The sequence below is a fragment of the Argopecten irradians genome, chromosome 8 (genome assembly GCF_041381155.1).
Source record: "Argopecten irradians isolate NY chromosome 8, Ai_NY, whole genome shotgun sequence".
NCBI classification, from domain to species: Eukaryota; Metazoa; Mollusca; class Bivalvia; order Pectinida; family Pectinidae; genus Argopecten; species Argopecten irradians.
In genome coordinates, this window is record NC_091141.1 from 13,206,668 (window position 1) to 13,233,486 (window position 26,819).

At 37.0% G+C, this 26,819-nt stretch overlaps 2 protein-coding genes across 2 annotated transcripts in view; one reads left to right on the top strand and one right to left on the bottom strand.

Moving 5' to 3' along the window:
• LOC138329417 (cytoskeleton-associated protein 5-like) overlaps positions 1–16,876 on the top strand; it is a 45,709-nt gene extending 28,833 nt beyond the window's left edge. Inside the window, exons 27-46 of the mRNA XM_069276406.1 lie at positions 313–507; positions 827–1,054; positions 1,416–1,520; positions 2,085–2,234; positions 2,584–2,787; positions 3,451–3,586; positions 4,319–4,512; positions 4,836–4,966; positions 5,344–5,514; positions 5,807–5,933; positions 6,044–6,223; positions 6,754–6,941; positions 8,778–8,853; positions 9,080–9,268; positions 10,643–10,765; positions 12,681–12,773; positions 13,112–13,268; positions 13,566–13,696; positions 14,263–14,331; positions 15,547–16,876. Coding sequence (XP_069132507.1) covers positions 313–507; positions 827–1,054; positions 1,416–1,520; positions 2,085–2,234; positions 2,584–2,787; positions 3,451–3,586; positions 4,319–4,512; positions 4,836–4,966; positions 5,344–5,514; positions 5,807–5,933; positions 6,044–6,223; positions 6,754–6,941; positions 8,778–8,853; positions 9,080–9,268; positions 10,643–10,765; positions 12,681–12,773; positions 13,112–13,268; positions 13,566–13,696; positions 14,263–14,331; positions 15,547–15,669 — 2,970 coding nt within the window. The 3' untranslated portion in view covers positions 15,670–16,876. The remainder of the gene's footprint in view (positions 1–312; positions 508–826; positions 1,055–1,415; positions 1,521–2,084; positions 2,235–2,583; positions 2,788–3,450; positions 3,587–4,318; positions 4,513–4,835; positions 4,967–5,343; positions 5,515–5,806; positions 5,934–6,043; positions 6,224–6,753; positions 6,942–8,777; positions 8,854–9,079; positions 9,269–10,642; positions 10,766–12,680; positions 12,774–13,111; positions 13,269–13,565; positions 13,697–14,262; positions 14,332–15,546) is intronic.
• Positions 16,877–19,963: 3,087 nt separating this feature from the next.
• Positions 19,964–26,819, bottom strand: part of LOC138329016 (protein fuzzy homolog) — a 127,332-nt gene continuing 120,476 nt past the window's right edge. Inside the window, exons 9-11 of the mRNA XM_069275717.1 lie at positions 22,654–22,755; positions 21,092–21,224; positions 19,964–20,747 (exon numbers count right to left, since the gene is read on the bottom strand). Of these exons, the coding sequence (XP_069131818.1) occupies positions 20,690–20,747; positions 21,092–21,224; positions 22,654–22,755 (293 nt within the window). The 3' untranslated portion in view covers positions 19,964–20,689. The remainder of the gene's footprint in view (positions 20,748–21,091; positions 21,225–22,653; positions 22,756–26,819) is intronic.

Below are 26,819 nucleotides of genomic sequence, written 5' to 3' on the forward strand. Positions count from 1 at the left end.
GCTATTATTTGTTACTTTATACTGTGTAGCTGATAATTCATGATTTTATTTTATACTGGTATTGTCGCCAAAATTAAATTGGAAATGATGAATAATGGCTAAATCTTTGCTATAATAAGGTAGCAAAATATTTATTTCTTGTTTTAGTAATTGATTTCTTGCTTCAAATGAAAATTACTAGGTATCTTGACCCTCAAATATATGGCAATGCAATGATTCTAGAAATGCTCAAAAGACCCATTTTAAATTCTGCTGTTCTGTCTGCATTAAGATATGAAATGATAAGTAGAATTTAATGTGTTTTGTGTACAGTTGCTTGGTTGGCTGACAGAGAGACTGCCAAACCATAAACAGCTACCACCAGAGTTTAAGCAGTGTACACCTCTAGTTCTGAACTGTCTGGAGGATCGAAATGGTGACGTCAGGAAAAAGGCACAGGAAGCACTCCTACCTTTCATGATCCATGTGGGGTTTGAAAGCATGTTCAAAGCGACCTCAAAAATGAAGGTACCATATTGATAGTTAGTCTGTTGAAAGACTATTTGAATTTCTCTGTAAACCATGTGTTATATTTATTTTGTAACTATGGAACAGAAAAAAAATAAAGTGAGATTTTTTGAGTCTATTTTAATACTGTTATTGTTACAACAGAACTGTAGTTTAAATGTTAACATTAGAAAATATGAAAAGACAAAAGAAGCAAATATGATAATAAAGGTTAACACAATAAACCGTTTGGTGAGTCCGACCGTTTGGTGAGCGGAGGTTGAAGGCAGACTCTTGCAAATCTATTGATTCCTGAAAATATGTATTTTGAACCTGACAGCCTGGATCCAAAGATACCATCATGGCCCTGATAGAGAAGGCTAAAGCAAACCTACCAGCCAAGCCACAGAAGGCCAAGAAAGCGGCCCCACCGGCCAAGGCTAGTACGCCGGAATCCTATGATGAGCCTGATACTAAACCAAGCAGACCACTGTCAACAGCCTCACAAGAGAGTGTCCCCGAGAGTAAACCTGCAGCAAGTAAAACAGTCCGTGGCAAGGGAAAGCCTGTAAGATATTTATCTACATCAGATTAAGGAAAAGTTTACCCATTCTTCTTTATGAAGAATTGCACAAATTAATAAAATGAAATAAATATATAACATTTTTATCGTAAAATAAACAACATGTATATTGATATCCTTTAGTACTGTCTTAAATAAAAAAGATAAACAGTTGATAAAACCAAATTACTATGTATTTATTTTTGTATAATAATTTATTATCATAAAATGAAGGCGAGGTTCATTTTGAGCAAATGTTGAGAGATGTAAATGAAGGAAAAAAAATATGTACAAAATGTAAAAGTTGTTGAGTGTTCAGAAAACTAGAGTGAATTAGGAAACTGAATTAAATGTATTATAATAACAGGCCCCAGCCACAAGTAAGAAAAAGAAGGAGGAGGAGGACGTGGGGCCTCCCATGAATACAACAGTACCAAAGGAACAGCGCTTTAAAGATGAGAAAAACATGAAGGTAAAGACACACATTTTCTCTTTGTATTGTAGAATACTTGAGGATTCACAAATATATTCTCTTAGTCCTTAGCCCAGAAACAAAACTAGAATTTGTCATTTATAGATTCACAAATATATTCTCTTAGCCCTTAGTCCAGACATCAAACTAGAATCCGTCACTTATAGGTTCACAAATATATTCTTTTAGCCCTTAACCCAGAAGCAATACTAGAATTTGTCATTTATGGGTTCACAAATATTTTCTCTTAGCCCTTAGCCTAGAAACAAAACTAGAATTTGTCATTTATAGGTTCACAAATATTTTCTCTTAGCCCTTAGCCCAGAAACAAAACTAGAATTTGTCATTTATGGGTTCACAAATATTTTCTCTTAGTCCTTAAACAAAAGTAAATCTTACTTGATGGTTCACAAATATATTATATTTGCCCAGAAACAAAACAGCTGGTAAATTAGCTTTATTTTGTGTAATGTAAGGTCCAACTTGAGTTAAATAAAAAAAAAATATATTAATTTTGCAGTCTTGCTCCAGTCCAAATACATTCTATTAATTTGTTTATTGTAGGTTTTGAAATGGAATTTCATTGAAATACGTGGAGAATATATTGAACAGTTACGGACACAGATGGAAAAGAATTTCAGCAAAACTATGATTGATCTACTCTTCCACTCTGATTTCAAATGTCATACCAAAGCAATAGAAACTCTCATCAAGGTAAATTGCGAAAAATGACCGTGGTGAATATTACACTTTACATTCATCAAGGTAAACTTGAAAATATTATTAACATAACACTCTTCATTATCATTCAGGTAAGCTTTTAAGTCACTCACAAACCTTTAATGAGTTTCAGATGTCATTAATTAACTTGTGATATTATACAATTCAAATTTCATTAATATACTTTAAAGGTTATCTCAGTAAACATGTCATTAATGAACTTTTAATGATCTTCATTAAACTTCAGATGGGATAGATGATCTTTAGGTCTGCAAGTTTGCCTTAAGTCATGTTATAAGACTGAAGATGTTCAATGTCTTATTTCTTTCCTTTTACACCCCAGTGTCTTGAGAGCCAACACGATGCTACCATGGTAAATCTGGACATCATCCTGAAGTGGTTTACTATCCGGTTCTTCGATACTAACCCTAGTATGTTGAACAAGGCCCTGGAGTATCTACGCTTACTCTTCACCATGTTGGTGGAGGAGGACTACCATCTGGCTGAGTATGAGGCGACGTCCTTCATACCGTATCTCATTATCAAGGTCTGTAATGATTACTATTCTGTATTTACTAAGTTCTTGTGTAGGAAATGGATATATTATTGCTTCCACTGATGAAAGATGCTCCACCGCCGACAGAGCATAAACGATGTTCATAATTTGAACAATAATTTGTGTTTCATCGTGTGTATATATGTATAATTAAGACAAAAAGTAATATAAAATAATTTATTTTGCTTTTGGTGCACACGCAATCAGTAGTTCATTCCATATAAGAGATAGTGCCTTGGAATTTTTTCAGGATGCAATTAATTGTTTTAAATATTTTAATCTTGAAATAAAATTAGAAGCTCAAATTTTTCAAAGGTGTTAATGGTATAAAATAAGTAACTTTTGCAACCGAAAAAAAATACTAAATTGTCTACTCCTGTTTTTGATAGAGAAAAAATACTATTTGTCAGCGGTGGAGCATCTTTAATATTAATAACTTAAAAAAGGTATTAATTATTAACAAGTGTCCTTCTATAGAAAAGTCAACATTTACGTTTTAACACAAAAAAAGAGGGAGATATCTATTGAATTATCATATCTGCATTTGTGAATTGCCAAAACACATGTCTAGATTTAAGAAGTTTAGCTATACATTCTGCCATCAGTTTTGATTTCAGTGTGTTTACTAAATTTTTTTGTTTTTCCCCTCTCTAGGTAGGAGACTCAAAAGATGGTGTGAGGCGAGATGTCCGTGTCCTTTTCAAGCTTCTCCATAAAGTCTATCCAGCTAGTAAGACCTTCAGCTACCTCATAGACGGTCTCAAGTCCAAAAACTCCAAGCAGCGTATGGGTATGTATTACTGGGGTTAGTTTGTTTAGGTAGGAAATTTGGATAACTAGCTGTTTTTACAATATTAATTCAGTAACAGATATCGGGTGATTTATTGAATGTATTGGTATAAATACAGACCATGTCTAGGGATAATTTTTGTTATGCTATCTGAAAATATACCAGATATCATCACATGGTACATCATTATTGAAAGATAATGTCTGGGGAGCTGGGATAGATTGAAACATTTGGGCCAGGATATTTTGGCATGATGGAGAGTAATGAAAAAATACTGAATTCAATGTTTCGAAAATGTTATATTTAATGTTGTCTATTGTATAAATACAGACCATGTCTAGGGATAATTTTTGTTATGCTATCTGAAAATATACCAGATATCATCACATGGTACATCATTATTGAAAGATAATGTCTGGGGAGCTGGGATAGATTGAAACATTTGGGCCAGGATATTTTGGCATGATGGAGAGTAAATGAAAAAATACTGAATTCAATGTTTCGAAAATGTTATATTAACTTTATCAGCATTTCCAAACTGTAATACCAGGTAATCTGTACACCGATAGTCCAGAAAACTCGTAATCGGAATGGAAATGTTTGATAATTGTCTAGGTTGATGGAATTTGTCAAACTGGACGTTTGAGTGTTGGATTTATTGAGGGTCCGCTATTTCTGATTTGTTAACTGAAAAAAAAGGGAAATAAAAGGATTTCTAATGCTGTGTTTCAGAGTGTCTGGAGGAATTAGGAAGTCTTATTGAGGCTTACGGAATCACCATCTGTCAGCCGTCACCTGGACAAGCCCTGAAAACCATCACAGGACAGATTGGTAACCGTGACAATGGTGTTAGGAACGCAGCACTGAATACTACAGTAGTGGCCCATACCATACTGGGAGACAACCTGTACAAGTACACGGGGGCGGTGAGTTCTATTGTAATGGTAACATGTGCTGCAACGTAATGTAGATTGTGATTTTAGGTGTTTTATCAAAAATAAAAAAACATGAAGTAATGTTATCATATTTGTAAATGACTGATGACTTGGATGTATATACAATATATTAGTAGACTTCATGTAACATGATCAGCTACGATATAAACAAATATTGAATATGTATGAAAATGTCTTATTTCATTATAATCTCATTTTATTGGTTAAAGAAATAGATTAACTAGTGATATTTTTCTGTATATTGGAGACTTTGTACACGACCATTCCTGATATTGAGCCTGCTTTCTCTATAGCTCAATGACAAAGACCAGGACCTGCTAGATGAGAGAATTAAAAGATCGCTGAAAAATAGACCAGCTCAGTCTAAGGCCCAGGAAGAGCGACCTAAAACAGCTCCCCAACAGCCACAGAGATCGGCCTCCCAGTATGTATATTGTAATCCCCTGAAGAAACATTTCAACTCTTCTAAATCAAAGATTGGAAGAGTTCATTATGAATTTTCAGGGGTCAATTAGTTAAAAGCTTGTAATATCATAGAATTTCTTCTTGAAAGAACATCATGTTATAAATTGAAAAGCCTACAGTTTTGGGGATTGGACTGCACAACTTTTAAAAGATATTTTATGACAATTTTTCAATACATGACCTTTTTTTTATAAAAATCATGTTATTGAAGCTAAAGGATAATTTGCTATAAGTTCACAAGATTATCTTGACACACTTGTAAGTTTTGTTACACTTCAATGTATATTACATGGTAACTAAGGCTTCCACTTTGACGTCATCTATCCTGTGTTACAGAGCTACGATACAGAGACCCGGTACTGCCATTCCGAAGTCGGCCTCGTCCAACTCCGTTAAGAAGTACACAATAGATCAGGTTGAGGACGTCCAGACGCCAGAGTTCCCCAAACTGTTCCAGTATGATCTGGATGAATTATTCCAGCCTGTCAAACTACCACAGATTGTCAAGTAAGGCCTTCTAGACTTAATCTGTCAAATTCATCCTCTGGATATAAAATAATACCTACCCACCCCCAAACTGTTCTTGGCTTAGGGGTGGGTGGATATTTTGGGTTCTTGGTATATGTGGCCATGGTGGTTACAATATAGTAACCCTAACCCTAAACCTTGACAGTCAAACTTTATGATTTGAAAACCATACTTTGTATGCACTGCAGAATACAGGAAGAATTTCATCTTTGTAGCACCTATCTCTGACATAAACAGAATTGATTACAATGTATGATGTGTGTGTTTGCAGCCGTAACAGACCTCCATCTCCATCATTGAGGATGGCCAAGTCAACTGACGCAGCCACAACAATTAGCATGGTAATTTCTCAAATCACCAGCGCCGACATCACTTTGTGTATCCAGGCTCTCGCACAGGTATGTACACATAGATGATAGGTGTATAGGTTATCTGTAGGCTGTAGTTTGTGTTTATGGGAAACAATACAACAAATTTATTTCTAACTGAAATGTAACTTGTATTACAGATAGATGAGGTACTGAAAGAAGAAGGTCGAGCGGAGGTGATGGGTAACCATGTCGATCAGCTTCTGTTGTCCATGTCAATGCAAATGAAGATGGTGTACTCTACCCACATGGGTAGTAAGTCCACGCCCAAGGACAATGTCATACGTCTGTACAGATGTCTGTTTGGAACTCTTCTGGCCGTGAGTATCCTATCACAAAGAAAGGTCATAGTCCATGGGTTAGATAAATCAAACATGTCATTAGATACAGTGTAAGGGTAACAAAGGTCATAGTTCGTAAGTTATGTACAGTCAAACTTGTCTATAAATACCTGTTAAGGGTCACAAAGGTTATGATTCAGAGATACAGTCAAACATGTCTATAAATACCACACAGCGTCACAAAGGTCATAATTCATAGGTTATATACAGTCAAGTTTGTCAATAAAAACAACTTAGGATCAGATAAGAAAAAATGGATTTAATCATACAAGTAGTCTTTAAACACAGGGCAAACTGGCCATATAAGACCCCAAGAAAGTGGTAATTTGAAGCAGATGGTGTCCGAGACAATACTGTAGTTAAGTATAGAACTCGTCTTACTACGCTAATTTTATCTTAGTTCTATACTTGTGTCATATTTGGGCACACTCATTAAGATTTTATCACACTTTTGTCGAATCTTGTTTTGTGAATATATTCTATCCATTATATCGCCTTTTTTACCACAGTTGTTTCAAAACCCTAGTCTCGCAGCCAAAGCCTCTAAGGATATACTGAAGGATCTTATACATAACCTAGTCACTATTCTGCTGGACAACCGACTGGCCGAGCTGGACGAGGGGCCACAGGTCATTCGGTCAGTCAACGTGATGGTGGTGAAGATTGTGGAAAAGGCTGACCACACCGCTGTAATGAGGTATAAACACCACAACTTTATCTGTAGGGAATACAGTGACCAACAGACCTTTGATAAATTGAATTATTCCAAATGTCAACCCGGTCTATTCCTGATTAAGAGGATGCAAAACTGATGTTAGTGCATAGTCAAACCTGTCTATTATGAACCCTGATGTTAGTGCATAGTCAAACCTGTCTATTATGAACCCTGATGTTAGTGCATTGTCAAACCTGTCTATTATGAACCCTGATGTTAGTTCATAGTCAAACCTGTCTATTATGAACCCTGATGTTAGTGCATAGTCAAACCTGTCTATTATGAACCCTGATGTTAGTGCATAGTCAAACCTGTCTATTATGAACCCTGATGTTAGTGCATAGTCAATCCTGTCTATTATGAACCCTGATGTTAGTGCATAGTCAAACCTGTCTATTATGAACCCTGATGTTAGTTCATAGTCAAACCTGTCTATTATGAACCCTGATGTTAGTTCATAGTCAAACCTGTCTATTATGAACCCTGATGTTAGTGTATAGTCAAACCTGTCTATTATGAACCCTGATGTTAGTGCATAGTCAAACCTGTCTATTATGAACCCTGATGTTAGTGCATAGTCAAACCTGTCTATTATGAACCCTGATGTTAGTGCATAGTCAAACCTGTCTATTATGAACCCTGATGTTAGTTCATAGTCAAACCTGTCTATTATGAACCCTGATGTTAGTTCATAGTCAAACCTGTCTATTATGAACCCTGATGTTAGTGCATAGTCAAACCTGTCTATTATGAACCCTGATGTTAGTGCATAGTCAAACCTGTCTATTATGAACCCTGATGTTAGTGCATAGTCAAACCTGTCTATTATGAACCCTGATGTTAGTGCATAGTCAAACCTGTCTATTATGAACCATGAGTATAGTTCATAGTCAAACCTGTCTATTATGAACCTGATGTTAGTGTATAGTCACTTCCTATGTTAGTTCATAGTCAAACCTGTCTATTATGAACCTGATGTTAGTATAGTCACTGCATGAACCTGATGTTAGCATAGTAACCTGTCTATAATGAACCCTGAACCTGATGTTAGTGCATAGTCAAACCTGTCTATTATGAACCACTGATGTTAGTTCATAGTCAAACCTGTCTATTATGAACCCTGATGTTAGTGCATAGTCAAACCTGTCTATTATGAACCCTGATGTTAGTGCATAGTCAAACCTGTCTATTATGAACCCTGATGTTAGTGCATAGTCAATCCTGTCTATTATGAACCCTGATGTTAATGCATAGTCTAACCTGTCTATAATAAATCTCGATAATAGTGCATTGTCAAACCTGTCTATAATGAACAACCAAAAGACAAAGTTGAAATCCTAATAGCCAATTGATCTTTATAAACTGGTAAAATTGTGGTGAAATTGACCTTTAGGAGTTCTAAAAAGAGTTCTATTAGTAAGCAGGTGGTCTTTATACAGGGGTGACTTTTAAGAAAGGTTAACTGTGTGTTGCTATCTAAACCGTAGATAAATGCATGTGTTCATTCACAGGTATTTACTCTTTTGTATATCAGTAATTCAGAAAAAAACAATTTCAAGCTTATAATTAGGAAACGAAAAATAACAATAAAAAAGAATAAATTCCACATGTACCGTAGTCGACCCAATAAGCGCCCATGGTGTTCAAAAAATTTTAAAAAATGAAAAGGTGCTAATAAGACGAAATTATTGCAAAGCTATAGTTTTGTGTAGTTTTGGTCTTTATTCAATTGAAAAAGGGGGAGGTGCGCTTATTGGGTGGAATATGGTATATTGGATGGTAAAGAAAATGTAAATATACTAACTTTTTATGTTTCAGTGCCTTGATAACTTTACTACAGGACTGTGTGGCTAGTGAGATGTGCTCTGGAAAGTTTCTGGAATTGATCATGAAGGTACAAGAATAGTTATCTAAATTTTTCAAGGATTGAAAACTGAGTTCTTTAGAACAGACAGATGCGTCTAATGAATGAAAAAAAAGAGGTGATTTATTTCAAAGTGCAAAGTTGTTAAAGTTTGTTTTTTAAACGAATTTGCTTAGAGATTGCAATAACATAAAGATAGGATGTTTTAAAACATGATAACTGAAGTATTCTATTGAAGATTTTGATTTTGTTTTAGTGTTTGTGGAAGATAGTGCGGATGCTACCGGAGATCATCAATGACATGAATCTAGACTGTATATTACTGGATATCCATACGTTTTTGACAACTTTCCCTGGCCCGTCGTGGAAGTCGCGTCCCAACGACTTACCGATACGAACAATCAGAACAATTATCCACACCATCAGTAAACTTCAAGGAGCAGCGGTAAGTACCAAAAGCTGAGCTAGTTTTGGTGTGACATTATGAACTGTTGCAGCATTTTTGCTTTTCATGTGGAAGTTGTTTTTAGGTCATCTGACCCGAAGGGTCAGGATGACCTATAGTCATCATGTTTTGTCCGTCGTCGTCCGCCGTACGTTAACTTTTCACATTTTGAACTTTTTCTCAAGTTCTACCAGTGCGATTTGACTGAAACTTGCATGAAATGATCCTGACATGGTCCTGACAAAGTGTTGTTATTTTTCGGGTCGATCCGAAATCCAAGATGGCCGCCACAGCCGCTATCTTGAAAACACATTTTGAACTTCTTCTCAAGTTCTACCGGTGCGATTTGGCTGGAACTTGCATGAAATGATCCTGACATGGTCCCGACAAAGTGTTGTTATTTTTCGGGTTGATCCGAAATCCAAGATGGCCGCCACAGCCGCCATCTTGAAAACACATTTTGAACTTCTTCTCAAGTTCTACCGGTGCAATTTGACTGAAACTTGCATGAAATGATCCTGACATGGTCCTGACAAAGTGTTGTTATTTTTTAGGTTGATCCGAAATCCAAGATGGCCGCCACAGCCGCCGTCTTGAAAACACATTTTGAACTTCTCAAGTTCTACCGGTGCGATTTGGCTGAAACTTGCATGAAATGATCCTGACATGGTCTCGACAAAGTATTGTTACATCTCTGGTTGATTACAAATCGAAGATGGCTACCATGACACTATATCTAATTAATTTCCTATATGTTAAGGCCCTTGGGCCTCTTGTTTGAAATAAAATTTGTTGAAAGAAATTGAAAATGATCCTGAGATGGTCCTGACAAAGTGACACCATATATAATTAATTTTACTATTGCCAAGGTAGTCAGATGACCGTTAAGGCCCTTTGGGCCTCTTGTTCTAAGTAAAACTGGCTATGATTTCTCGAAATAAAAGTGCAGACTTTAAACAAAAATTAAACAAAATTTAAGTATTTCTCCTTATGTAACTTATGTGAATAAAATGGCTGAAGTTATATTTGACTAAAGTTTTTTTTGAGGAATCTTGGCCTGATCTGTTATACTAATGCTAAGGCATGCCTTGGATTCCAAATTCTGTATTGATATCTGGATGGTCACAATAAATGACCAACATATTTTATTTGCAGCTTTGATAGCTTGATTTGTTAGTATGAATGAATAATCCTGAGAACCAGAGCAAAATTTTCATGAAAAAATGCTGACTACACAAAATGAGGAAATTTCCTATTGAATCAGAAGCGTAGCACTTGTGATAAAATGTTAGGACATTTTAACCACTCGACCATCAAGCTATCAAAATGATGTGTGACTTTGTTCTGTTTTCATGTTTGCTTGTTTCCTCCCAGATCCTGAATCACATGGCGACGATTGACAGTAACTCAGAGCTGAGGACATACCTTGGCAAATTCCTGAAGACCACTGAAGCTCAAAATGGGAGCATGGAAGAGGATTCTCGGGCTCAGAGAGGGGTAGGTTGATGACAGCAGGCAGATTCTGGGGCTCAGAGAGGGCTAGATTAATGACATCAGACAGATTCTGGGGCTCAGAGAGGGCTAGGTTAATGACATCAGGCAGATTCTGGGGCTCAAAGAGGGGTAGGTTAATGACAGCAGACAGATTCTGGGGCTCAGAGAGGGCTAGGTTAATGACATCAGACAGATTCTTGGGCTCAGAGAGGGGCAGGTTGATGACATCAGACAGATTCTGGGGCTCAAAGAGGGGAAGGTTAATGACATCAGACAGATTCTGAGGCTCAGAGAGGGGCAGGTTAATGACATCAGGAAGATTCTGGGGCTCAAAGAGGGGTAAGTTAATGACATCAGACAGATTCTGGGGCTCAGAGAGGGCTAGGTTAATGACATCAGACAGATTCTGGGGCTCAGAGAGGGGTAGGTTAATGACATCAGACAGATTCTGGGGCTCAGAGAGGGGTAGGTTAATGACATCAGACAGATTCTGGGGCTCAGAGAGGGCTAGGTTAATGACATCAGACAGATTCTGGGGCTCAGAGAGGGCTAGGTTAATGACATCAGACAGATTCTGGGGCTCAGAGAGGGGTAGGTTAATGACATCAGACAGATTCTGGGGCTCAGAGAGGGGTAGGTTAATGACATCAGACAGATTCTGGGGCTCAGAGAGGGCTAGGTTAATGACATCAGACAGATTCTGGGGCTCAGAGAGGGCTAGGTTAATGACATCAGACAGATTCTGGGGCTCAGAGATCAGGCAGATTGATGGCTCAGAGAGGGGCAGGTTGATGACATCAGACAGATTCTGGGGCTCAGAGAGGGGTAGGTTGATGACAGCAGACAGATTCTGGGGCTCAGAGAGGGGTAGGTTGATGACAGCAGACAGATTCTGGGGCTCAGAGAGGGCTAGGTTAATGACAGCAGACAGATTCTGGGGCTCAGAGAGGGGTAGGTTGATGACAGCAGACAGATTCTGGGGCTCAGAGAGGGGCAGGTTGATGACAGCAGACAGATTCTGGGGCTCAGAGAGGGGTAGGTTAATGACAGCAAACAGATTCTGGGGCTCAGAGAGGGGTAGGTTAATGACATCAGGCAGATTCTGGGGCTCAGAGAGAGGTAAGCAAACAGATGAAGTTCTTCACCAGTACAAGGATAAATATAGTTTTGGCTGCAATATTGTAGCTCAAAAGACTTTAGACAGAAAATGGTGTCATCTTTAGAGCTACAATTGGTGCCCATTACTGCTAATGGAGCAAAGTAACGATCATGATTATAACGTTTGTATGCATTTTATCATACTTGTTTTGTATCTCCTACCTACTAGGCAATAAAACTGAACCGTATAGAATATAAAATTCTCGGCGAGACATTATATTTTTTTTTACATATACATATGAAGGTCTTTCTAAAGGGAATTTATACGGCAAGTCTACAAATTGTGATTTTCACATCTTGTAAGCGGGACGGTAGATATTAAGAATGGTAGTTATGTTTGTTTTGGACAAATATAATATATAAATGCATGTATACGCATAAAATAATTGGAAAACTACAAAAAAGTATCGGAAATTGTGCCGGAGTGATTTTCTGAGGCACTACGACACATAGGCACCATTTTGTACCCAGCCAAAAGATATAGTTGGCCGGGTACGTATATTCGTTCTAATAAAGTTTCAGTTATTTAACAGTTACAAGTGATTTTGTTCTCGTAGCTGTAAAAATTCCCCTCACAACCATGTGGAGATTTACCAAATTCAAATCCCTAATCAACTGATATGGTCAATAATTTTTGTCTTATCGTGACTTTACAACTCCATTAACATTTATTTTTAACTAACTGTAAGCTATGATTTTAAATAATTTAAAAGTCATCTTGCTGTATTAAAGTCTGAGGAATGAATGGTCTGGTTTACAGAGTACCCAGAAACAGAAGAGACTGACTAAGAACACACACGATATGTTAGCTGTCATCTTCAAAAAGATTGGATCCAAAGAAAACACAAAAGAGGTATCAATTGAGCTGGAATAATCTGACTGCTGTTGGTCATGGAGAACATTATGTACTGCGTTTTAAATTCACGGGTTCAATATCTTGTGGTTTCAGATTTGTAGCATATTTATGGAGAACATTACTTAGAATGAGTATATAAGGTGTTATCACATGGTTACACATTTGACTGTAAAAAAAAAATTAACATAATTGAAAAAATGTTTTATATCTTCATAAGCTGCTTCATTTTTCATAGTGAACTGAATAGGGATTGAGCTTGGAATTTCATAGTGTAATAAGATTATCTAAGGGTTAATTTACACATCTGTTTGATTCGGCAATGTTGATTTTAACAGGGCCTGAATGCTCTGTACGACTTCAAGAAGAAGTATCCTGACGCAGACCTGGAACCGTTTTTGAAGAAATCCTCTGAGTTCTTCCAGACATACATAGAGAGAGGACTGAACACAATTGAGCAGGAGAGAGAAGGCAAACAACCCACATCAAACACAGGTACACATGTACTAAGATATATTAGACTTTTCTATATGGGAGTATGAAGTATGAGGATATTCCTTCTGAGTCTGCAGATGGGTTGTCTTATTTAGTGACTCCAAGGTCTTTTTGGGTTCATTTGATACAGTTTAAAGGTTAAAGTTCAAACTTGTGAAAAAGACATGTACAAGGTTTGAATAAAATAGATAATTTGTACTGGTCATTTTAGTACTCTGGGCCTGGAGTCTTTATTTATACAGAGTAAGTAAGCATTTATGGATACAAATTATATAATGTCATATTTTTTCTGCACAGGGTATATAAAGTCAGATATCCAGGTAATAAACAACCCCACCACCACTAGTGAGACCTCAGAAGGACCAAACGACTTCCTACGCAGACTCAAGGTGTTACGAGCTAGATGTGGACTCGATAATATTGAAGAGGTATGGTTCTCCCAGACTGCAGCTTTTATCATTATACCCCACTCAACAAAGTTAAGGGGAAGAGGGGTATACTGGAATCGCGGTATCTGTCTGTCTGTAGACAAACCTTTGTCTGGCAAACTCCTTCTGAACTACTTGACAGATTTTGATAAAATTTGGTACACATAACCCTGATATAAAGGAGAGTTGAGTTAACTATATTGGGTTCTGTAATGTCCCCTATTAATGGAGTTATTACTAGATTTGTGCAGCAGAGTGTATTAGTAGTCCACTCTGGCGACACTTTCGTTGTTTTCTGTCAGGTGCAGGTTTACAAATGAACCTTTTAATAGGATATTAAACGAATCAATTCAAACTTAGTGTCATTTTCAGATAAAACGGGGCACCTTTTAAAGATAGGAAAAAGACTTTCAGAAAGAACTTCCTTTCCATGTTCTATGCTTATAAGTTCAAATCCAAAGTTAGTTTGTATATGAATCTAATCATGCCACGATATGTCAGCTGGAATTTCTATTGTACGACTAGACAAATAGAAATATACTTAATGGCAAATCAACGTGTTTCAGCCCAACAAGACAGAAATGTCCAAGCCAGATATTGAGGCCCCACCACCACAGGAAACAGACAATGCCGTGGTAAGACAAGTTAACTCTTAATATATTTATGTGAGCTAAGATGGTATGCTCAGAAAATTTCCTACTAAATTCGTGAATATCAAAACATTTGATAATTAGCCAGAAGGGGAAAATATTGAAACTATTGAAATAAATATTCCATTATAGATGTTTTCTGGATTGTTTCCTGCTTTATCAGTCTTTACCTTCCATGTTTTGAACCAACCTGATGAACCATTCGCTCAGCCTATTTTACTGGTATTGGAGAGTTCCTTAGGCTGGCGTTCAGACCATGGGGAGAGTGTTCACTTTGACTAAGATCTTAGGTTCTGCAGTTCTTTTGAGACTTTTGATAATTTGCATTTTATATATGGTCAAGTGCCCTAAATTCATCAGGGACCTGTTTTCGTCATGTTTTCAATTTTGCTTATATTTATATCTCATGAACTATCCCGTGATTTCATAAAGAGTGTCGTCTGCCAAAGAAGATTTGATCAAGGAAGATTTGTCTTGCTTAAAAAAGGTTGTGTGCTTAGTGATTTTATAAAAACGATGCAGCAATATTCCCCAAAATGAAGGTATTTTCTTAAGTCCATTTTAAATGAAACTTTAAATCCCTAGCGTCAGCGTTCGACTGTCCATGTGTACTGATCAGCAGAATGTCAACAAAGTACCGGAAGTTACGTGTCTGATCATGTGATTCATAGCCCAGATTTTAGGTTATTACAAATTATTTTGGCGATTCAACGTACCCGAAATTTTTGGGCGGTACTGTTGAAAACATAACGTTATTCTATGTAAACAGAGGTGGTCGCCACTTTCCATGACCAAGAGGTTTAAAGACTTAAAAGCGATGTAACAAAAAGAAATTTTCAGCTTTAACACTGTCTCACAAGCGCTTGCTGCTCAACATTTATTTGGAATTACGTAAATTTTCATGATAAGACAAACATCCCCCCTGACGAAAATAGTTCCCTCTTGTGTCGGCCATCACCCAGCGACCGGCAGGTAGAAATCTTTCGTATCGCGATAGATAAATAACAAATTGATAGACAACTTGTTGTACAAGTAAGACAAAATATTATATATTTGTGTTGATAAAATTGGTACATTTTATTTCTTGCTGGTTTGTTGATATACGGAAGATTTGATTACCCTGACCAATATTGGTCTTTCAAGGGTACTTTTAATTGAAATTATTAAACAAAGGTAACCGAGAAAAAATTTCCTTTACAGATAAATGATGTCCCTTCAACAGCGCCCTCTACAGAAGACCAGCCTGCTTCCACAATGTCTGCTGCAGACATCAACGAACTCAAAATGAGACTCGAACGTATCAAAAGACTTGCCAACAGTTGAGCAATGGACATGATATAAAATGGTGTGCTTAGTGGTGCCAAAAGTATTTGTTGTAATGAGGGAGAGTCTCATAAGGGGTATAACTCTAATGATGAAAACACTGGACATTGGACTTAGGGACAGATAACTCTTTACCTTGTGTAGATAATATTTTCATTATCTTGGTGCTTGGACTGTAGAGTTATTATTCCTTATTTGATGATTGATTGATGTATCATCATGCTTTTATTTATTGAATTCCTTCCTCTATGATGAATGTGAAACCAGAGGTTCCCTTTCTCTAGCATCGGCGTTTGAAGTAAACATAGATTCCCTCAATTTTACAAGCCAGTAATTATTTAAGTTAGTTATACTTCAGTTTCAGCAGGTAGAACATTTTACCTATGATGAAAAGTAGACTTACTCATTGTCATTTACCTGTAGTATTCCATCTTGTTTCCTGCTCATTAGATTACTAAATAAGAAAACTGTGGACACCTTGACTTTTAAATGTGTTTAGTACATTATACTAATGTTGAAATTTTATGTAATGTGCAGTGTTTTAATTCTATGGATGATGAGAAGGGTGTTCTGGTATAAAAGCACTGCCTATAGAAGTTTGTGTTTCAATCTCATCATTTTGATCAGTGTTGTAGTATCCCTGTCCTACCAGAAGAGAATGTTAACGACTATGTGTGTAACTTCAATACCGTGAGTTAGACAGTCTTGCTTCGTTGTGTCACAGAAATGTCGCCCCATTCGCCTAATTATATGACCTGTGTTCCCCATTTCATACAAAACCACATATAATGTTTGTTAGGCTTTAAGTATGTGTACAGTTATACATATATACTGTGTGTACAGCTGTAGTGTGGCAATCACATGTTTGTAACCCTTGAAATTATCATGCTACGGTAGGCAATTCAAATACACTTGGCTTATTAACCCAAACTTCAATATAACCCAATTTCATGATGTAAACCCAAAAGTTTGTTAATTTGTCTAAGGTTTTGAATAATATTTTTCAGATGTAACCCTACTGTTATCCCACAAATCATCCTTTTCCCCCTTGTTTTCAAAGTGAGGTTTACTTACTGTGCATGCACTTTAGCGGTGATCATTAATCATTGTTCGTTACTCTCACAATGTTAATGAAACAAATCACCAATACTATTTTATGTGTATAGAAATTGTATTCATGGGGGTAAATTAACCGATGTTTATGTTAACATGTATTAAATGTATTATGTAGCGAGTTCAAATATATATTTGGACATTTATTGGGCACATGAAATGAATTTATGCATTAATTATCATGCACATGTAGACCTTTATATAGAAGAATTTCTGACGGGCCAGTCAACAAAATGCTGCCTTTTAATGTTTGTCTAATTTACTAGAACATAGATTTCACATTTTATTTGTAATTGCAACTTCGGTGTAATTGCACATATTTGTTTTGAAATTGATTGTTATAAAGCACTGTGGCTTCCACTATTCATCATGATACTATTATCTGTTAATGGTCCTTTGTCTTGCTAAAAGATACGTAATACCACATAAGTATGCAAGTGTTCACTATAATGATGATCTGTAATACTGATATTAATATTGGTGTATGATAGTTATTGGTTTTTTACCCTCTTTACCATCCTCGATACTCTAGGGGCTGATCACTTACAATCTCTACACCCCTGGGCTATCTCATAGTAAAACTGAAGGCAGCTCAGACGAAAAAATCTGAACCGATCACAGGCCATCAAAAAATTTCTTTCTACAGCGAGAGCGACGTCCAACTTCAAACCCACTCAGTCAACCACATTGTACCATTTACGGCTCTCTTTTGATGTGCATCAAAGGACTAAATTACCTGTTCTGTTGCCTCCAGTTTTACTATGAGATAGTCCAGAGTACTGTGTAGATCATAAGTGATTGGAACCCCTGGAGTATTGAGGATGTCACTGTATGGTATTTATGTCTAGTTATATAGACGTCCCTGTGCTTGCTGTGTAACCCATGTTGTCACATTTCGCCATATTATGACATCATCAGCATTATGTTTCCTTTATATACTCAATCCTTCTGTCTCCTCTCCGTTCTACTCGTCTCTCCATCTTTTACCTCCTGTTATGACCTTAAATCAAATTAATGTGAAAGTTGATAGGAACACAGGCTGGTGTACGGTTGATAGTTTTGTGTGTGTTATGTTGATAGGCTGGTGTACGATTGATAGTTTTGTGTGTGTTATGTTGATAGGCTGGTGTACGGTTGATAGTTTTGTGTGTGTTATGTTGATAGGCTGGTGTACGGTTGATAGTTTTGTGTGTGTTATGTATTGTGTAGAAGAACAGGGCATTCATGTACCAAGTAATGTGCTCTTAATTTATGTGATATTGAACTGAAAACTCAACATGTATGTGTGGGGAGTTAGTGTGCGAGAGAAGAAGAGTTTAGGAATGAAGGAAGAATGGAAAGAAAGAAATGTTGATACCTCAGTCGGCACAATCACTTTCATTATAAATATCATTTTCGTCCAAACATATTTAAGTAATATTACTTGCAGTGGTGATATGTCTCATTTTCGGTGTATGAAACCTTTTTTGTCCGCTTAATTTACATGATATTGGCATTAAAAGGTCATTTTAATTACCAGGCACTACAGTCCTTATCTCGTTTTGGTGTGTGTAGACATTTTCAGTCGGTCTTTGTCGCAATAATATTGAATATTGATGGTCAGTGAATTTATTATCAGGCACACATTTCCAAAATCTAAATCGGGTCTGCATCTTCTGCTCTTACTATGATCTTGTTACTTGTGTTCATGTAACCCTGTATTGGTACAGAAGACTATTCCAGAATGATGTCTAACTTATATAGCTACTGTCAACCAACTTTCTTCCTTTTTCATAAACTTTATTTCGCATTTTTATAGCGATTTATTTTCCTGATTTCTGTAAAATAGGAAAAATATAATCGCTTGCGAAAAAGGTTAGTTTACAATATCATCAAAGGGTAGAAGTTATTTTTGAGTTGGCAATGCTTCACTGGAGTAAGTTTTCTATCCTGTACAAGTGCTTTTTGTACTAATATATTGGTTGTGCTAATTGTCTTCAAGCAAATTCAATGTGATAGTGCTAATTGGATTTCATTTAATTAACTAGTATTGTTCATAGTACTCCAAACATACACATTTTGGGAGTAATTGTCTCTTTTGGCACTAGACTTTTTGTGCTAAAATATCATGTTTGCTATAATTGCAGTATGATTGCATCAAAATAAGTAAGTTTACAATGTTTTGAATGAAATGTTCTTCAGTCACATGGTCAACAGTTTCACAAATTTAGGATACCAATATTCTGTTATAGCTTGTTCAAGTCTTTATACATGACCTACATCTTCTTGAAATACGATGACATCGTGTTCCAGCTGAGACTGCTGGATATATAAACTACACTTACTGAATGTACTAGTTATATAAAGACCTTTCTGTGATGTATTTTCTACATCTCTCAGACCTGTCCTCAATAACACTTGTTAGTCTGCCCGAGACTATGAAGAATTGTGTGATGTTCTGTCAATATTTGTATAACTGCTGCATGTATATTATTGTAATGAATTTGCCAATACAATTCAATACTGAAACTGCTATCTGTCTTGTTTGTTATATGTACCATAGACAACATATTCAGGCAGCTACTTCAGAACATTTGATCAGGAATTTGATTATGGAAAGATCTAGCTGTATGCATGTGGATTTTATGTTACTTGAGTTTAGGTCAATTTAGGATGTACCAGTTTTAGGAAGTGGAGAAAGCCAGAGTACTCGGAGAAAAACCACTGACGTAGGGTTGGTACCTGGCAACTAGCCCACAAGGTTTTCTGACTCATTACCCTGAGGAGGTTAGAGCATAGTAACCACTCAGCCATCATGGCCCTCGACAAGTTCAGACTTACAGATCACTTAACAGTCTTAAGTTTCAACTTAGCCTCAAAAGAATACTGCAAACAAACTGGTGATTTAATTTCACATTTTCAGTTCAGACCTTATAACTTTCACATCTTTGCAGCATTTATTTTATGTGAAATTAAATTGCATGCTAAAAAATAAGTTTGCTTTCAGTAGTTATGTAGGTTGGCTTAGCCAGCTGGTCGCCCTGTAAAGCATACTTGAAGGTCACAAAATAGTCCAACATGCAACAGATCTACCACTGAATCTAGCTTTCTACTTTATTTATTTCTCTACAGGAGCCTTACCTTCAAGATCATCAAGAGAACCAAAAGATTTTTTTATGATTTTTTTGTTACAAAAGAGAAATACCATTTGATCATATAACTTTATTTGATAAAATTCATCCTTAAACAACTCTAACATAAAAAAATCACATTCAAGAAACATATTTCTTTCATACAACAAATCTTTAACTGTCAACAAACAGGGAATGCATGATTTATTTACTCTTAAAAGCAATGCCAACAGTACACAATCGATGCATCATTATATACACAGAACAGCATATTCTACTATTGCAAAACTTATTTGTTTTAGATAATTAAGTTTACCTAGTAGCTATTCATCGTCAGATCATATATTATAAATGATTACGTAGAAACTCCAATTCTGGTGTTTGTCTCTGTCCAATGCAGCTATGCTAAACATGCATTCAAGGTCATTTGTTTAACCTCAGAACTTGCAGCCACTTGGTTGACCTCTGACATGTACATGTGACTTGGTTGACCTCCTGATGACATCATAAGCTTAACTCCATCATTGTCATCAGGTGAGATTCATTTTCCTCTGTGAGTAGGATATCTTACTAGGCACAATGGCAGTATCGTTATAAATTATGTCAAGGACAAACATGGTTTAGATATGGACCGCCCAATCAGGCAATGCCATTCATAATCCACCAACACGTTGAAGAATACTGGCCATCAGGAAGGCAGAAAGATTTCTCTGTACCCCATATTGGCTCGGAAGATTTGATAGCCCTCATTTACAGGCACGAGTAGCCGAACCATTCCGGAGAAGTCAGAACAATCCTCATATACAGACATGTCTATCTTTTGTAAGAAGATTGAGGGTCTTATGTGTGATGGATCTGAAACAAAGTAAATTTAACTTTTGGTAAATCAAGATGTTTTTTGACATGAAATAAGAATAAAATCAATAGATAGTGCAAAAATTCATACAGATATTCAGCAAACATTTCATGACCACCCTAGACCAGGTAGATCACTATGGTGGTCGCCAAAATTTCTCTGGGATATCTTGTCATGATAATAATCATTCCTATAATGTTATATTTTACTTATTGAATTTTGATATACCAAGACGTATTACTTTTAATGCATTCCTGTAATGTTATATTTTACTTATTGAATTCTAATGTACCAAGACATGTTACTTTCAGACACCCTGTAGAATATAAATTAGGACCATTACCTCATGGCGTATGTAGGAATAGTGTCGGCGTAGAGGATGAAAATCTGGTGGGAGCCAGACTGAGCGGCATAACACTTGTGTATGTCGGTAGTGATGTAGGTCTCTTGTGGGCTGTGACTGTATTCTTCGGGCCCTGTACAACATACAGAAAGATGTCTGACTGAGGCTCTAAACACATACTCACCTGATGTCTAGTTCTACTACAGCACTTTTAAGTATTAAAACTACCGTATTTGACCCAATAAGTCCCCTTCCCCTTTCTGTGGCATCAATTTCACTTGCCTCGATTTACATACAGACTGGGACTAAGAAATCTGTGTAGGCTCCTATTTGACGTCTTTTGAAAATTGGTTCATGGTTTACTTTATGCAATAATTTTGTGAAAGGTTTGTCTAAACTTGGTCCCTAATTTCCTTTCTCTATTTTTAAGCTCCCTTGGCGCTTATTTGGTTGAATACAGTAACTTAGTTTGGTATATAGTTTAGTTTTATGTCCTATTAACAGCCAGGGTCATTCAAGGACATGCTAGGGTTAGATGATGGAGGAAAGCCGGAGTACCCAGAGAAAAACCACTGACAGGTGGTCAGTTTCTGGCAACTACTCCATAAGGATTTCAATTTTCATCCAGAGGTAAAGGGCTTGTGGTAATACGTCAGGACATCTTAACTACTTGGCCACCACATCGCCTAACTAACATGATACGAGTATAACATATTAAATACTCATGATGTATCATACCAGTGCATATAAACTAACTTAATTATAAACCTAATATAAAACTGCTTCAGTAATTATTACAAATATATAATAAGTACTTTTAGACCTGTAAACAGTATTGCTAATTCTTCTATATCAATAAACAATTTATAAAGGCTTGCTTAAACTTTTTTGTAAGAGTTGCTTCCCTTCAGGTACAGTTTTCATTTGGTATGTTCTTTGCAAATCCATACATGTTTTTTTTTAAATCATTGCTTTTGCTATGGTTTTGTTAAAATCCTACAGAAAGCTGTTCCTATGGCCGTTTTAAAATGTTCATACATTTGGTAATAATGGAAAACCAGCAAGTCCAGACAAATATCAGTGTCACAAAATATGGTCATATGGTACCTAAAATAACCCCACACATTTAGTTTACTGAAGGAAATTGCGAAATAAAACATCCGTGAACATGTCCACGTTTACAGTAAATTAACCAAGCCAAAGTGAAGTCTATTGGCATTAAAAAATGAACAATATCACATCACTGATGTTTGTATACTAATATCAACTGATCAACATAAAAATGGCAGTGTCATCTTGTGGAGTATATTGTCATTGATAAATGGTTTTCCTTGTCTACTTTAAACAATTTTAATGCATAGACCCCTGAAATGAGTTAACTTGAGAATGTAAATATATGTATTAAACTATCTTCCTAAGGAATCTATGGTCTATATAAATGCTAGAGCTTTGCAGATTATCTTCATAATGCTCAATGGTGATAAATCCTACATACCTTATATGTACACTATCACGCCACTTATTTAATTCTCTGACTTCATTATTGGAAATAAACTACTCACCTAGCTCACTGCCCTCGATGTTTGATGAGAAGAACGAGCCAATGACTTTTTTATAGAAGGACTGTAGCACCTCCTTACGCTGGGCAGGGTTCAGTCCATCTCCTTTAACAACCAATCAAACTCATTATACAATCTCCTGTAATAACCAATCAAAATCTTTATACCACATAAATCTTTATACTACATGCTGTAACAACCAATCAAACTCATTATACCATCTCATGTAACAACCAATCAAAATCTTTATACTACTGCCTGTAACAACCAATCAAAAACTTTATACTATGTCCTGTAAGAACCAATCAAAACAATTAAACCATCTCCTGCAACAACCAATCAAAATCTTTATACCATATCCTATAACAACCAATCAAATAATTTATACTATCTTCTTTAACAATCAACCAACTTTTGATACAGCTGTAGATCTACATACTGTGATTGTACATATTTAAGCAGATATCTTATTTTCATGGTATTTGTACTATACTTTCAGATATAAAGGACAGGTAAGGCTGCAAACTTACCCAGTGTTGACCTATATAGGACTGAAAAGGATGTAAACTTACTTAGTGTTGACCTATATAGGACAGGTAAGGCTGGAAACATACCTAGTGTTGGCCTATATAGTACTGGTAAGGATGATGTAAACTTACCTAGTGTTGACCTATATAGGACTGGTAAGGCTGTAAACTTACCCAGTGATGACCTTTATAGGACAGGTAAGGCTGTAAACTTACCCAGTGATGACCTACATAGAGGTGACGTAGGTAAGGCTGTAAACTTACCCAGTGTTGACCTATATAAGACAGGTAAGGCTGTAAACTTACCCAGCATTGACCTATATAGGACAGGTAAGGCTGTAAACTTACCCAGTGATGACCTATATAGGTCAGGTAAGGCTGTAAACTTACCCAGTGTTGACCTATAATATGGACAGAAAGCGGCTGTAAACTTACCCAGTGTTGACCTATATAGGACAGGTAAGGCTGTAAACTTACCCAGTGCTGACCTATAGAGGTAAGGTAAGGCTGTAAACTTACCCAGTGTTGACCTATATAGGACTGGTAAGGCTGTAAACTTACCAAGCGTTGACCTATATAGGACGGGTAAGGCTGTAAACTTACCCAGCGTTGACCTATATATAGGACAGGTAAGGCTGTAAACTTACCCAGCGTTGACCTATATAGGACAGGTAAGGCTGTAAACTTACCCAGTGTTGACTTATATAGGACTGGTAAAGCTATAAACTTACCCAGTGTTGACCTATACAGGACAGGTAAGGATGTAAACTTACCCAAGTGTTGACTTATATAGGACAGGTAAGGCTGTAAACTTACCCAGTGTTGACCTATATAGGACAGGTAAGGGCTGTAAACTTACCCAGTGTTGACCTATATAGGACAGGTAAGGCTGTAAAACTTACCAAGCATTGACCTATATAGGACAGGTAAGGCTGTAAACTTACCCAGTGATGACCTATATAGGTACAGGTAAGGCTGTAAACTTACCCAGTGTTGACCTATATATGGACATGTAAGGCTGTAAAACTTACCCAGTGTTGACCTATATAGTCACAGGTAGGCTGTAAACTTACCCATGTTGTAAGGCAGGTAAGGCTGTAAACTTACCCAGTGTTGACCTATATAGGACTGGTAAGGCTGGTAAACTTACCAAGCGTTGACCTATATAGGTAACAGGTAAGGCTGTAAACTTACCCAGCGTTGACCTATATAGGACAGGTAAGGCTGTAAACTTACCCAGTGTTGACCTATATAGGCAGGTAAGGCTGTAAACTTACCCAGTGTTGACCTATAGGACAGGTAAGGCTGAGTAAACTTACCCAGTGTTGACCTATATAGGTCAGATGTAAGGCTGTAAACTTACACCAGTGTTGACCTATATAGACAGGTAAGGCTGTAAACTTACCCAGCGTTGACCTAATATAGGACAGGTAAAGCTATAAACTTACCCAGCGATGAACCTATATAGGTCTAGGTAAGGCTGTAGAAACTTACCCAGTGTTGACCCTATAGAGGGACTGGTAATAGGCTGTAAACTTACCCATGATGACCTATAATAGGACAGGTAAGGCTGGTAAACTTACCCAGTGTTGACTTTATAGGACAGGTAAGGCAGTAAACTTACCAAGCGTTGACCCTATATAGGACAGGTAAGAGCTATAAACTTTAACCCAGTGTTGACCTAATAGTATGGACTGGTAGATGGCTGTAAACTTACCCAGATGATGACCTATATAGGTCAGTTAGGCTGTAAAACTTACCCAGCGTTGACCTATATATAGGACAGGGTAAGGCTGTAAACTTACCCAGTGAGATTGACCTTGTAATAGGACATGTAAGGCTGTAAACTTACCCAATAGTTTGACCTATATAGGACAGGTTGACTAGGCTTGTAAACTTATTTTAGTGTTGACCTAATATAGAGGACTGGTAAAGGATGTAAACTTAGCCCATGCTCGTTGACGCTAATATAGGACTGGTAAGGATGTAAACTTACCCAGCATTTGACCTATAGAGGACAGGGTAAGGCTGTAAACTTACCCATGTTTTGACCTATATAGGACAGATAAGGCTGTAAAACTATACCCAGTGTTGACCTATATAGGACAGGTAAGGCTTGTAAACTTATTTAGTAGTGTTGACCTATATAGAACGGTAAGGCTGTAAAACTTAACCTTACCCAGCTGTTGACCTATAAAGTAGCAGGTAAGGCTGTAAACTTATTAAGTTGTTGACCTAGTATAGGACTGGTAAGGCTGTAAACTTACCAAGCCATGACCTATATAGGACAGGTAAGGCTGTAAACTTACCCAGCATTGTTGACATATTGAGCACAGGTAAGGCTGTAAACTTACCCAGTTGATGACCTATATAAGACAGGTAAGAGCTGTAAACTTACCCAGTGTTTGACCTATATATGACAGGTAAGGCTGTAAACTTACCCAGTGGATGACCTATATAAGGTCAGGTAAGGCTGTAAACTTTACCCAGTCGTTGACCTATATAGGACAGGTATATGGCTTGTAAACTTACCCAGCGTTGACCTATATAGGACAGGTAAAGGCTGGTAAAACCTTACCCAGTGGTGTTGACCTAAATAGGTAAACTTACCCAGTGTGACTTAAGCTTAACGGCTGTAACCTTACCCAGTGGATGACCTAATAATGTCAGGTAAGGCTGTAAACTTACCCAGCGTTGATTACCTATATGAGGACATGGTAATGGCTGTTAAACTTACCAAGCCGTTTGAACCTATATAGTCAGGTTAAGGCTGCGTAAACTTACCCAGTGATGACCTATAATAGGACAGGTAAGGCTGTAAACTTACCCAGTGTTTGACCTATATAGGACTGGAAAGGTCGCATTGACCTATAACACTTACCCAGTGATGACCTTATATAGGACAGGTAAAGGGCTGTAAACTTACCCAGTGTTTGACTTATATAGTGACAGGATATAAGCTGTAAACTTACCCAGTGAATGACCTATATAGGACAGGTAAGGCATGTAAACTTACCCCATTGATGACCTACATAGGTCAGGGTAAGGCCTGTGGTAAACATACCCATTGAGATGACCTATATAGGCTAGGTAAACTGTAAAAAACTTACCAAGCGTATGACCTATATAGGTCAGGTAAGTGCTGTGAAAACTTACCCAAGTGGGGGGTGATGACCTATCATAGGACAGGGTAAGGCTGTAAACTTACCCAGTGTTTTGACTATATAAGGAACAGGTAAGGCTGGTAAACTTACCCATGTTGACCTTTAATAGTGAACATGTAAGGCTGTAAACGTATACCCATTTTGTTGACCTTATATATAGGACAGGTAAGGCCTAGTAAACTTTAACCCAGTTGTTGAACCTTTATAGGACAGGTAAGGCTGTAAACTTACCCCATGATGACCTACAAAGGTGCAGGATAAGGCTGAAAAACTTACCAGTGATGACCTATATAGGACTGGTAAGGCTGTAAACTATTACCCAGATGATGACTATAAAAAGGACAGGTAACGCAGGTTAACTTACCAATCGTTGACCTATATAGGACAGGTAAGGCTGTGAACACACCCAGTGTTTGACCTATATAAGGAACAGGTAAGGCTGTAAACTTACCCATGCGGTTGACATATATAGGACAGT